We start from the raw sequence: 14,756 nt of genomic DNA on the forward strand, positions 1-14,756 counted from the left end.
TTGATCATGGCTGATTTATGTTTCTTTTCAACCCCCTCTTCTGCCTTTACTAATCAAGAACCTATCAATTTCCACTTTAAATATACCCAATGACTTGGCCTTCTCAGCTGTCTATGGCAACGAATTCCATAGGTTCGCCATCCTCTGGCTAAAGAAATTCCTCCTTATCTCCTTATTTCTGAGACTGTGCCCTCTGGTCCCAGACTCTTCCACTATTGGAAACACCCTTTTCACTGTTGAAATCTTTGTCATGATATATTGAAGTAGGGACTTGAGAAGAGAACAGAGCTCTAAAGGGATAGGACAGAAAATATAATAAGTATGGTGAAAACGTGTGTGGAATTTAAATGGTGGATATGCTTGTTATAGTGTGATATGCTTCTAAAATTTCTTTGCTGTGCCTGAATTACTGGTAAAACCATTCAGTGATTTCCTACAGGAAGATAAGAGGAGTTTTTTACTAGCGCAGGAGGCAATCTTTATACCTTGCATCAAATATCCAGTTAGTACGAAGCCGCTGTGCAGCATGAGTTTCATCGGGTGTGTGCATTTAATTTGTATCACATTATTGGTTTATGGCACTGACATTTTATTTACTGAAACATTACACTGACTTAGGCTTTGTTATGAATTTAATATACTATTATCTCAAGGATGAAAGCCAGCGGCAGATGAATTGCTGACAGTCACTTACAACATTGAAAGGATGACGAGGGAAAATAAGGAAATAAAATATTTTCACACGAGTTACATCAGCTTTAAACAAGATATCTCGAAACATTGAGAATAACAAATTCAGGATTGCCTAGCTGCAGACCCTTGAATGTATGTTTTACCTTTCCTGTTTCACGGTATAATGCTGCAGTTTTAAAAGGCTGCATCAAGGTAGGATTTCCCTCTTCAATTAACCGTCATGAATTCCCAACTTTGGATCTTATGCTAATTCAGGAATGTTTTCATCAGGCAACATTTAGATGTTTTGAATTTCTTCACAAATAATCAGTTGAAACCAATTCAGAATTAATGAACAATACTATATGTAGAAGTAAAAACTAAGTATAGATTCAAGAATAATATTTCTGTTGGTCAGGGAATAAAGGAATAGTTTGTTCTGCAAAACTGGACCATAGTACTAAGTGCTTTGTGATGTTTTATCCTGCAGTTCAGGTAGAGATAGCCGTATTACTGATTATACTTAATGGATGCAGAGTCTGATTCCACCCGTGGGTTGATGGATACAGGCTGCAGCATGCTGTTGTATTGTGGTATGTAAGACAGGTTTTTCACTATACATCGGTACACGTGACAATAATAAAACAATTCACAGAGGAATTTGGGTGCCTTCCGAAGTGAGCATGCACCCAGTAAAAGGGGAGAGAAGTGAATCACTGGAAATGCAGCAAAATAGTCATCAGGTCAGGCCATCTGCAGTATTTAGTTCCGGGTTTATGATCTTTCACCACAACTGGGAAACGTTAGAGATTAAAGGAAGTTTGTAGATGTAAAGAAGGAGGGGCAGAGAGCAAAAGGGGAGATTGAATAACAAAAGCGGTGGTGATGTGGATTTAAAGGGGACGATTAAAGATTGTGAATAAAGGGCTGGGCTGGGGGATTGTAAGTATTGCAAGAGATATATGAAATATGAAATTTGAAATTACCAGAAAAATGAAAACCCTAAAGCTGAAAATATGACAAACAAGGCTAGAATTTCCAGGAATTAAGTTGTTGAATTCATTATTTAGTAAGGAAGGCAGTGAGGCAGAGGGCAGGCAACTGGAAACTCAGGTCACACTTGCAGACTGAACAGAGGTGTACTAAAAAACAGTTCCAATCTGTGTTAGATTTCTTCCACATAAGGGAGACCACATCATGAGCATCAGATGCAGTGCACTCTTTTGAAGAACTATCAGAAATGTTTTTTTTTACTTGGAAAATAATGTTTGAGGCCCTGAATAGTAGAGAGGGAGAGGATAAAATGGTAGACGTTACATCCTCCAGAGATGGACAGGAGGGGCAGGTAAGGTGGGGGAGGAGCTTGTGTGATAATGATGAAGGTACAAAGAGATCCTGGAAGGATTGGGCTCCTCAGAATGCTGAAAGAGGGAAAGAGAGATGTGTCTGATGTGGTGGGGCCATGTTGGAGGTGTCAAAAATCGCACTGATCAATCTGTTGAATTTGGAGGCTGCAGGAGACAGGGGCAGGTATATTTGTGTTCTGAGTATGCAAGAAGTGCTGAAGGAAATAAGATTAAGGATCTTGACAGCCACCGTGAATTGCTGTGGGAAAAGGCTTATTGGAAGCAGTGGAAGGTGATATAGTCAGAACAATGCTAATGGGACTAGAGAAAGTGGAAAAATGGAATGAATCCTTACAAGAAGGAAGATGGGAGTCTGAAAGCTTGTAGTGAATACTTAACAGAGAAAATGCTATGAAGATGATTCCTCTTGTAGAAACATCCAGGACTAAGACTTATGGTTTCAGAATAAGGATCTCCCATATTAGATGAGGATGAGGTAAAAGTTCTTCTCCTGGAGGATAATGAATCTTTGCAATTCTCTTCCTTGGAGAGGGGTAGAAAATGTGTGATTCACTATATTCAAATCTGAGATGGAGCCTGGAATATTAGGGAATCAAGGGTTAAGGAGAACAAACAAGAAAATGGAGCTTAAGTCCTGATTTCATTGTTTGGAGGAGAGGGCCTGAGGGACTATTCAGCCAATTTCAGAAGATAAAAAAGCTCTCATGGGAATAGCCAAGATTTAGCCTCTTCAGTCTGCTGCACCATTTAACAAGCTTTTGGCTGATCTGATTTTCTTGTTCATCAGCATTCTCGACCCAAAACGTTGACTATTTATTCATTTCCATAGACGCTGCTTGTCCTGCCGACTTTCTCCAGAACTTTGTGTGTTTTTCTCTGGGTATCTATCATCTGCAGAATCTCTTGTGATTATCAAATGTGATATTAAAAAAGCAAGAATGTACTCCTGAGGTTTTCTAAGGCATTGGTCTGGCTGTATTTAGAACATTGAGAGTAATTTTGGGCTGCATATCTAAGGAAAAATGTGCTGATGTTGGAGGGGTCCAGGAGAGATTCACAAGAATGATCCTGGGAATGTAAGCTTAACATATGAGAAGTGTTTAATGGCTCTAGGCTTGTAGTCAGTGGAGCTGAGAAGGATGCTAGGGTATCTCACTGAAACTTACCGAATACTAAAAGGCCTGGACAGAGTGGATCTTTCCATTTGTAAGGCTGTCTAGATCCAAAGGGACAACATCAGAATAAAGGGATGAATTTAGAAGAGAGAATGTCTTTGATGGGTGGGGTCTTCGATTATATTGGTTGCTATACTGAGGTAGTGAGGTGTAGAGAAACTCCAAGGGAAAGCGAGGCAATAAGTGTATTAAGTTGCAATGAGGGGAGGAGTAGAGAAAACAGTAGGATGTCTATCAAAGTGGTCAAGTTAATTACAAGACATTTGGAGATAGATAAGAAAAAAATAAATTGAAATAGACAGATGTAGACATATATCTGAAGAAAAGAAAGGGGAGCTCAGCTGAAATTGTTCAATTCAATATTTAGTCCTGGGACTTGTATGCAGCCTGAAGGGGGATGAGCTGAAATCGGGTGTCATTTGAGTGTTGTAGACTGAAAACTGAGAGGTCAGAGTAGGAATGAGGTCAAGGGTTAAACTGACAGACAACCAGAAGCTAAGGATTGTCCTCGTGGATTGAATGGAAGTGTTCCGCAAAGCAGTCACACGTTTGGGGTTTGGTTTCTCCAATGTAGAGCACACTGTGAACACTGAATGCAGTACTCTGATTTGAAAGGAGTTCAAATGAATTGTAGCTTTACTTGGCTTGTCCACATGGAGCTCTGGGAAGGGAAAAAGGAAAAGGTAAAAACTGATAGATGCTGCATATTCTCTCCATGACTGTGTGTGTTTCCTCCGGGTGTTCCAATTTCCTCCCACATTCCAAAGATTTACAGGTTAGTAGGTTATTGGTCACGTGTGTAACTGGGTGGCATGGGTGTAATTAGTAGGTTATTGGTCACATGGGTGTAACTGGGTGACAAAGGCTTGTTGAGCTGGAGGGCCTGCTATACCTCCAAATAAACGCTCTGAAAAGCCAGGTGGTTAAGGAGGATAGAAGAGCAAACCGGGGAGTTATAAAAGGATTGCTTTTGTGGGTTGCTGAATGAGGAGGAGAGAAGAAACTATGTCCTGTGGTGGAATCCTGTTGGAGATCATGAAAATTACGTGGAATGATCTGCTGAATGTGGATGAAAGGGGAGTGAAACTATCCGCTCTGGCTGGAAGTAGAGAGGGTAAGAACCAAAATGAGAATCAGGAGATGCTGTCAAGAACCAAATCAGCTTTGACAAAAGAAAAACCACAGTTAAAGAAAAGAGATGACGTCCTGAAGACACTAATGTGGAAAGTCTTTTAGAGCAGAAGTGAGGAAAAAATTGGGGAAGATGAAATGGAGTCCTTCCAGGAATCAAGCTGGGAAGAGGTGTGATTACAAATGGCAATGGGAATTATCTATCTCCCGAGATGGTGACACAGCTGTCAAGAAAGACACCAGTTGGGAACTGGATCATCTGAAAGTGGAGGTTGCCTCAAAACAAATTAAATTATAACCTGCAGGAAGGATGTGAACAAGGTTGAGATAGTGCAGAGAAATTTTACAAGAATGTTGCCGGGTCTAGAGGACCTGAGTTATAAGAAGAGATTGAATCGACTAGGACTCTATTCTTTAGAATGTACAAGTGACTGCGAAATAACACGTGCCCCGCTCTCCCGAACCTGATTGGTTGTTGGCCGCGAATGTAGGCATTTGATTGGACAAGCTTCTGTTTGTGACTGGAGCAGTGAGCCTGATGGTCGGAATACGATTTGCTGCGGTCCGAAGCGGAGAGCCGGCGGTTCGCGGCGCCTTTCCCCACACAGAATCACTGTCTTTCTCAAAGTGAAGAGTTATGGCTTTGTCTGCTTTGATGCAAATGAAAACGATGAAGTGTTCCGCTGTTAAATTGGCTGTGAACTATTGTACTAAAGCGGTTGATCTGTCTGGTTGCACAGCGCAGGCGACGCAGCGCGGTCACGTCGATAATTCCTCAGATTCCAGTGTTAGCGGCAAGCCAGTCGCAACTGCAGCCGCAACATCGGAGAACAAAACTTACCTGTGGGGTCGTTACAATGAAATGAAAAAATTAGTGCATGGTAAGTCCCTTCAACGAGCCGTGTTTTTTGGCTGCAACAAGATGTATTCGGTTTTTATTTCATTATATGCGTGCATTATATATGTGCATTCTTAAAGGTGTCAACAAAATAGAGAGAGTATAGAGAAGATTTACTAGAATGTTACCTGGGTTTCATCACCTAAGTTACAGAGAAAGGTTGAACAAGTTGGGACTTTATTTTTTGGAGCATAGAAGGTTGAGGGGGGACTTGATAGAGGTGTTTAAAATTATGAGGGGGATGGATAGAGTTGACGTGAATAGGCTTTTTCCATTGAGAGTGGGGGAGATTCAAACAAGAGGACATGAGTTGAGAGTTAAAGGGCAAAAGTTTAGGGGTAACATGAGGGGGAACTTCTTTACTCAGAGAGTGGTAGCTGTGTGGAATGAGCTTCCAGCAGAAGTGGTTGAGGCAGGTTCGATGTTGTCATTTAAAGTTAAATTGGACAGCTATATGGACAGGAAAGGAATGGAGGGTTATGGGCTGAGTGCAGGTCAGTGGGACTAGGTGAGAGTAAGAGTTCAGCACGGACTAGAAGGGCCGAGATGGCCTGTTTCCGTGCTGTAATTGTTATATGGTTATATTGCGTCCGTTTTAATGTTTTTTTTTGTTTTTTTCATTGGATTTACATTCATGAATTTTATTGAAATTGGGTAACAACACGAACGTGTCCTTGAACTACTTTATTCTGATGCGAAGACCACTGAACAGTTTGAGTGCAACAATCACAAGGAAGTTGGTTGTAAAAAGCGCAACTTTCCTATTTTATAGTTCATTTATTTTCAATGAAATTTATTGAAGTGAATCTACAGCTGGTTGGTTTACCATTAAAGTGTCATTCAGAATTTGCTTTGGCCCTCCCATCACTTCACCTTGCCAGGTCACTTGTTTTTGTTTCCCAAATGCTCAGCTATCTCTCCTCCTTGATCATCCGCAACTGAGGTAGGGAATTAGAAAATTCGTACTTCAGAAAGTAAAAACGTTGCTCCTTCTCCGAATCCTGGGTAGCTGCCATTTTATTCTGGTATTACAATATGAAGTTCTGTACTCCTGAGATGGGGAAACACTCCTCGTGCATTTAATTTGACATTTTAAAAATATTTTTCATGCTTCAGGTGAGATGTACTTTTGAACAACCCCCTTAATCCCAAAATCCATCTAGTGAACCCCCACTGTATTGTGGCAAAGGCAATTGTATCTGTTCTTGGGTAAGTACATAAAATAGATAATATATTCTGCAAGTGTTGTTTCACCAAGGCTTTATGTCAATTCTTTTTGTAATGAAACCCAACTGAAATATTGTTTTCTAATTATCTTTTTTACCTGAATTTTAAATTTCTGTGATCCATGTAGATTAGAAACACATTGATGACCTGTCAATACTGCTTTTTTCCCTCATTTTCTCACTCTTGATAACACATTTCATGCTTTTATAATATGAAATGAAAAACTAAAAGACAAAAAATACAAGTAACCCCTGTGAAGAAGAGTCTCTGACTTGAAATTTTACTGTTTCTCAGCTGCTGCCCAGACTTCTGAACTTGCCCAGCATTTTTTTATTTTGTTGTTTCCCAATGTTTGAAAGCTCACTACATCTTTATCCATGAAACTTTGTGATTTTGGTTTCTCATCTACCACATTCTTATTCTGTTAATTATAGTGTGATACTGCTTTCAGATTCTCTTTGTGATTACATTACATTTTTTTTTGCAGTTTAGTCTTCTGAAACCATTCCAGTACCTTGGAGATTATGAGAAATCTTTATCCATCCATCCACTTTTGGTAGCAATTTTCTTTTGTATGTCTCAGATATAGAACATCAGATCCAATGTATTTGTCTGTTTTTTTTTGTTAATTTCCCCAATTTCTTGTCATTTTCTGGGATTTCTGTGCTTTCTGATGAGAAGACAAACAGAATATCTATTTTAGTGAATGCAGCAGCCCAGGCAGCATCTATAGGAAGAGGTACAGTCGACGTTTTGGGCCGAGACCCTTTGTCAGGACTAACTGAAAGAAGAGATAGTAAGAGATTTGAATGTAGGAGGGGGAGGGGGAAGATCCGAAATGATAGGAGAAGACTGGAGAAGGAGGGATGGAGCTAAGAGCTGGAAAGTTGATTGGCAAAAGGAATATGAGAGGATCATGGGACAGGAGGCCTGGGGAGAAAGAAAGGGGGAGGGAGGAAGACCAGAGGATGGGCAAGGAGTATGGTGAGAAGGACAGACGGAACACCGTTTCACTGAACACCTACTCTGTGTCCGCCAGAGAAAGCAGGATCTCCCAGTGGCCACACATTTTAATTCCACGTCCCATTCCCATTCTGATATGTCTATCCATGGCCTCCTCTACTGTCAAGATGAAGCCACACTCAGGTTGGAGGAACAACACCTTATATTCCACCTGGGTAGCTTCCAACTTGATGGCATGAACATTAACCTCTCTAACTTCTGTTAATGCCCCACCTTCCCTTCGTACCCCATCCATTATTTATTTTTATACACACATTCCCTCTCCCTCTCCCTCTCCCTCTCCCTCTCCCTCTCCCTCTCCCTCTCCCTCTCCCTCTCCCTCTCCCTCTCCCTCTCCCTCTCCCTCTCCCTCTCCCTCTCCCTCTCCCTCTCCCTCTCCCTCTCCCTCTCCTCTCCCTCTCCCTCTCCCTCTCCCTCTCCCTCTCCCTCTCCCTCTCCCTCTCCCTCTCCCTCTCCCTCTCCCTCTCCCTCTCCCTCTCCCTCTCCCTCTCCCTCTCCCTCTCCCTCTCCCTCTCCCTCTCCCTCACCCTCACCCTCACCCTCACCCTCACCCCCTCTCCCCCTGACTATACCCCTTGCCCATCCTCTGGGTTCCCCCCCCCCCCTTGTCTTTCTCCCTAGGCCTCCTGTCCCATGATCCCCTCATATCCCTTTTGCCAATCAACTTTCCAGATCCCTCCCCCTCCTGTCCTCTCCTATCATTTCAGATCTCCCCCTCCCCCTCCCACTTTCAAATCTCTTACTAGCTCTTCCTTCAGTTAGTCCTGACGAAGGGTCTCAGCCTGAAATGTCAACTGTACCTCTTCCTAGAGATGCTGCCTGGCCTGCTGCGTTCACCAGCAACTTTGATGTGTGTTGCTTGAAATTCCAGCATCTGCAGAATTCCTGTGTATCTGTTTTAGCGTTTTTCTGCATGTTTTTTCTAACTTTCCTTTCTATGTGATCCATATCTTTCTTTTGCAAATCAGTTTGCATGCCAATAGAAAATCAAATGTTTCTGATTTCTTAGTCTGCACGTGGATTTCTCTGGATTTCCAGCTTCCCTTCTCCCAGATCACCATCATTGCTTGTTTTAGACACCTCTTGCTGAAGTTAAAAGCTCTTCTAATCCTCTGATTTATAAGATTAGAAGTCTTTTCAAATCCAAGATCATCTCTCATTTAGTTAGTTAGTTGTGGATGAATTGTGTTTCCTGTTGCCCTTTATTTCTCAATAGAATGTAAATTTATTGAAAATTATGCATCTGTCATCAAATGTTTGCATATTTTATCATTTTGTAAGACTTCCTAATGTTGCCTTTGAGCCTGCTATCTTTAATTTGTCATGTTTTTTTTTAAATTTAAGATTCTAATTTCATAATTGATTTGCCACCATTACTCAGTGTAAGTTTTTTGTACTTAATCTCATCTATTAAGTATGTCCTATTATACAAAAACATAAAACAAAATATTCTGTCCATGATTTGTGTCACTAATGCAAAATGGTCTGTGCATGGTTTGATCTGGGAGCCTGCAGTCTCTTCTCCACAAGTGCTTTAGCAGCAATTTGGTTTCCTGGCCAATTTGAGTATTAAAATTTTGACAACTATTGCATTACCCTTGTTACAGTAGTCACTTACTTCTTGAATAAAGCTGTCCACGATGGCCTCCTCTGGAGGGCTTCTTGTTAGTACCCAACAGTTCATTATTTTCTGTCCAATATTGAATGTCATTTTAAAAAATCATCTTGGTGACCAATATTATCTATTATTAGCGGGTCTTATAAGATAAGCAGTGTGCTTATTTTCTTTTTAGTTTTTCAAACTAACATAACTGGAATATTTAATTTCCAACATTGATCTCCAAGTAACCAAATCTCTAAATTAACTTTAGATTGAACCCATTTGACAGTAATCTTGTCATATATTTGGTTAACATTAATTTTAAGATTACTTATTCTTTTCTGACCATATACAGCACCTTGAAAAAGTATTCAGCTCCCAACCCTTCTTCACATAAATGAATATTACAACCATGTATTTTGGTCAATTTAACTGGGAATTTTTATTTGAATCACATAATTTTTTTTCAAAAATGGGGAAAATTGTAAAGCATGAGAGATGAAAAATTCAAGAACGGAAATGTCAGCAGTTGAAAGGTATTTATCCCCCCTTGCTCGGTATTTAGTTGAGCACCTCTTGCATCTATTACAATCGGCAGTCATTATGGATAAGTCTGTATTAGCGTTTCACATTGTGAGGGAGTCCATTCAAAATTGTACAAGCTCTGCCAGGTTATTTGGGGAGTGGTGGTGGATGGCAGTCTTGAGGTCTTGCCAGAGATGTTCAATCTGGTTATGGTCAGGACTCTGACTGAGCCACTCAAGGACATCAATTTTCTTCATTTAAAGTCACTCCCTGTTTGCTCTGGCACTGTGCTTTGGGTCATTGTCCTACAGAAAGACAAATTTCCTTCACAGTTAAAGCTTTCTGGCAGAGGCTAGTAGGTTTTTGTCCAGGATCTCCCTGTGTTTAGCAGCATTCATCTTCCCATCAATCCTAACCAGATTCCCAGTCCCTGCTACTGAAAAGCATCCCCACAGCATGAAGCTACCTCCACCGTACTGGCTGAAGCACAGGGTTAGATTTATGCCGCACGTATTGCTCAACGTTGAGGTTTTAGTCTCATTCAACAACATGAATTTTTCCTGCATCTTGACAGTATCTTTTAAGTGAAGCTTTGCAAAGACTTTAGGGGCAAGGAGGTGCTTTTTTTAAATCCAGGGCTGCTTCCTTCCTTCACTCTTCCATAAATACCTTTTTTGTGCAAGGCCTTAGAGATGGTAGAGTCATGAGCTTCATCTCTAGTTGCAGCCACTGACTTTTGCAGCTCATTCAGAACGACTGTTAATGACACTGTAGCCTCTCATACAAATGCCATTCTTCTTTGGTGACTAAGTGTACAGGAGCAGCCTGACCTAGGCAGTGTGATTGTGGTATCTTATTTTTTCCACTTGTTCACGGTGGACTGCACTGAGCTACGAGGTATGTTCAGAGCCTTTGAGATGGTCTTGTACCCTTCTCCAGATCTGTGCTTCATTTCCCTGACTTGTCTTTTGTCTTCAATTTGGTTTGGTCCATTAAAAATCTACCATACTGTTGGACCTTGCAGAGGAAGGAGCATTTATTCAGGAAATCCTCCAATTTTCTACATCAACAAATTGGGTGAGTTGATAAGGCAATGTATAGTATTGCACCCAAGGAAGGTTAGCGTAGTAATTACAAAGAGGATGAATGTTTTTTCGGCCTCACAATTTTAATTTTAATTTTTTGTAAATTGTTGACAGGTTTTGGAATTTTTACTTTTGATTTTACATCATGCACAGAGTATTGTAGATTAGCTCAAAAAATCCCACTTCAATATATTAAAATTAGAAGATGAGACAATAAAATGTGAAAATACTTGTGGGGGCTGAATACTTCTTCGAGACACAATGTAAAAGCTAACACTTGCCAAGGACTAATTGTATTAAAACGCCACCTTCAGTGCAGCAAAATGTTGCCAGGTGCATTGTAGGAGTGCTTGCATCACAAATCAAGCTGATGGAGCTGCTTGGCCAAAGGAGCAGGTTTTAGGAAGCACCAAGGTTAGAGAGTACAAAAGTTGAGGGGGGGGGGGAAATTCTAGATCTTGGAATCTTTACAATGAAATGTAGGGCTGTCAGTGGGAAAAAGGTAGTCAGGCCGGAAATGGAGGGACATAGAAATTGTATAGAGAACAAAGAAAATGAAAACTACACATCTGAAATAACTGAATGTGATAGAAATGCTCAAAGTCAGGCAGTGTCTGGAAAGAGAAACAGTGGTGGTATTTTGACTTGAAATGTTAACTTAGTTTCTTTTTCCATGAATGCTGCTTGTTGTGCTGAGTGTTTCCAACATTTTCTCTTTATTTTCTGTCTCGTGGAGAGTGGTAGATTGTGGAAGTGATTGTGAAGTCAGCGGAGACAAGACTGTGGGAGATTTGAAAATTTGGGTGAGAACTTAAGAAAATGGCAAGCTGATCTAAAAGCTGTTGTAGATCAGTGAGTGATGGGAATTAACATGTGGGCCAGAGTAGCCTAGTGGTTAGCATGATACTATCACAGCTCAGGGTATCTGAGTTCAGAGGTCAATCCTAGTGTTGACGCTCCCTTCTGCAACGCTTACAAAGCGCTCCTTCGCTCACCGTTTGGAAAATTGGATCACCCCTCTATCTTACTGCTGCCGAGGTACAGGCAGAAGCTGATACAAGAGGCAGCCGTAGTTAAAACCGTCCACTGTTCATCCGACCAATCGGCCTCCCTGCTACGCGACTGCTTTACTGTCTCCCATGATGTCTCCGAGTTCACGGATGAAGTCACAAGTTTCATCCGGAAGTGCTTCGAGGATATTGTCCCCCAGAAATCGGTCTGGGTCTTTCCAGACCAGAAACCCTGGGTCAACAGTTGCATGTGAGCAGCACTTACTGTGTGATGCAGAGCTTATGTTGTCGATGACCAACAGAAACTCAAGAAATGGAGCTATAATCTGTGCAAAGTCATCAAGGCAGCGAAACGACAATACAGGGACAAGATTCAGACACAACTCTCCACCAACAACACACGCAGCTTATGGCAAAATCTGCACACCATCGCAGACTTCAGAGCTAAGCGCAGTGGTGCTGCCAATATCGCTGCCTCTCTCCCAGACGAACTAACACTTTTTTACGCTCGGTTCGATGTCACCAACACGAAGCCCCTGAGGAGAGCCGCTGATACGACCTGCACCTTGGTCATCTCTGAGGCTGAAGTACATGGGTGTTTCCAACGAGTGGACAGTCGCAAGGCTGTGGGACCGGACGCCATCCCAGGGTGGATACTCAGAGTGTGCCCAGCACAACTGGCAGGTGTGTTTACAAACATTTTTAATCTCTCCCTCGCCCAGTGTAGAGTGCACTCCTGCTTCAAAACATCCACCATTGTTCCTGTACCTAAAAAGACCAAGGTAACATATCTGAACGACTGGTGTCCTGTCGCACTCAGCTCAATAATAAGAAAATGCTTTGAGAGGCTGGTCAAGGACTACATCTGCAGCTTGCTACCACCCACACTGGACCCCTACAATTCACCTACCGACACAACCGACCGACAGATGACACAATAGCCACGGCTCTACACACCGTCCTTGCACATCTGGAGAAGAGGGATGCTTATGTGAGAATGCTGTTCTTGGACTGCAGTTCAGCATTCAACACCATAATTTCCTCCAGGCTCGACAGGAAGCTCAGAGACCTCAGCCTTTACCCTGCCTTGTGTAGCTGGATCCTAGACTTCCTTTCAGATTGCCCGCTGTGTCCTAAGCCCCCTTCATTACTCTCTGTATACCCATGACTGTGTTGCCACCCACAGCTCCAATCTGCTAATTAAATTTGCTGATGACACTACACTGATTGGCCTAATCTCAAATAATAACGAGGCAGCCGACAGAGAGGAAGTCATCACTCTGAGCAAAACCTCTCCCTCAATGGCGCAAAAACAAGGAGCTGGTTGTGGACTACAGGAGGAATAGAGACAGGCTAACCCCTATTGACATCAGTGGATCTGGGGTTGAGAGAGTAAACAGCTTTAAGTTCCTCTGCGTAAGCATCACTGAGGATCTCACGTGGTCTGTGTGGTGAAAAAGGCACAACAGCGCCTCTTTCACCTCAGGTGGTTGAAGAAGTTTGGTATGGACCCCCAAATCCTAAGAACTTTCTATAGGGGCACGATTGAGAGCATCCTGACTGGCTGCATCACTGCCTGGTATGGGAACTGTACTTCCCTCAATCACAGGACTCTGCAGAGAGTGGTGCGGACAGCCCAGCATATCTAGATGTGAACTTCCCACTATTCAGGACATTTGCAAAGACAGGTGTATAAAAAGGGTCCAAAGGATCATTGGGGACCCGATTCACCCCAACCACAATCTATTCCATCTGCTACCATCCGGGAAATGGTACCGCAACATAAAAGCCAGGACCACCAGGCTTCGGGACAGTTTCTTCCACCAGGCCATCAGACCGATTAACTCATGCTGACACAACTGTATGTCTATGTTATATTGACTGTCCTGTTGTACACACTATTTATTATAAATTACTATAAATTAGACATTCAGATGGAGAGGGAACGTAAAGATTTTTACTCGTGTATGAAAGATGTAAGAAATAAAGTCAATTCAATTCACTGTGAAGAGTTTGTGCATCCTGTCTGTAGAATATGTGGGTTTTCTCTGGATGCTGCTGTTTTGTCCCAAAGTCCAAAGATGTACTGGTTAGTGGGTTAGTTTGTCACCGTAAATTGTCTCATGATTAGGCTAGGGTTAAATCGGAGGTTGCTGGACAGCACAGCTGAAAGGCCTGGAAGGGCCTACTCTGTGATATATCACTAGGTAAATAAATAAAAATTGTGTGTGACATCAACACTCCAGTAGATAAGTGAAGTTGGCTGAAAATGCATTAGAAAGGTGGAGACTAGATGTAACGAACTATGTCTGAGGGTTTCAGCCAAAGTGATCTGAGGCAAAGTTGAACACCATTATGAAGATGAAAATTTAGACGGCCTTGTGGAGGCTAGGACATGAAACATATAAAAGCAATCGTACCTCTGGCATTCTCCAAACATTCTTCCGGTCACCTTCAATACACGTCCTCTGGCATTTGTCACTGGCACCTTGGAAAACAGGTATAGCCTGTCCACTCGATCTATGTCTCTCATAACATTGTACATCTCTTTCTTTTCAAATCTTTTTATTGTTTTGCCGAAAAAATAATGAGTACATTGAAGTTACAACACTTACAATGTCTCAAAAAAGACATTATCTTAAAATTTGAAGAAAAATTTTGTGGTAACAAAAAAAACCTATTAAGCAGAAAGGTGAGGGGAAAAAAAAGAACCCATTAGGTGTACAACCCCAGAGTCATGCGTCATACTGTTACGTAACCGGCAATAATGAATATCAATCGAGACAGGTTATATAAAAACAACCAAACATTTATTAACCACGGATAAGCGATAAGGAAAAAACAAACGAAAACTTCAACCGGAAGTTAACCGTTATGCAGCCGTTTAACAAATCGTCACTCGGCACTGGTTCTTAAAGCATTAAATGCGAAAACAGTTCTTAAAGCAATAAAGTCAGATATAGTTCTTAAAATGGTAAATTTGAAAGTCCAACAGATTTATACGTTCAATTGGGGGAGACTTCTCTGGAGAAAGATTTCTTCA

The 14,756-nt window shown here is 41.7% G+C and overlaps 1 protein-coding gene across 1 annotated transcript in view; it reads left to right on the plus strand.

Moving 5' to 3' along the window:
- Positions 1-4,890: 4,890 nt before the first annotated feature.
- The window catches only part of LOC140210898 (5'-nucleotidase domain-containing protein 2-like), a 100,061-nt gene continuing 90,195 nt past the window's right edge, over positions 4,891-14,756 (plus strand). Inside the window, exon 1 of the mRNA XM_072280163.1 lies at positions 4,891-5,226. Coding sequence (XP_072136264.1) covers positions 4,983-5,226 — 244 coding nt within the window. The 5' untranslated portion in view covers positions 4,891-4,982. The remainder of the gene's footprint in view (positions 5,227-14,756) is intronic.

This window comes from Mobula birostris, chromosome 16 (genome assembly GCF_030028105.1).
Source record: "Mobula birostris isolate sMobBir1 chromosome 16, sMobBir1.hap1, whole genome shotgun sequence".
Taxonomy (NCBI): domain Eukaryota; kingdom Metazoa; phylum Chordata; class Chondrichthyes; order Myliobatiformes; family Myliobatidae; genus Mobula; species Mobula birostris.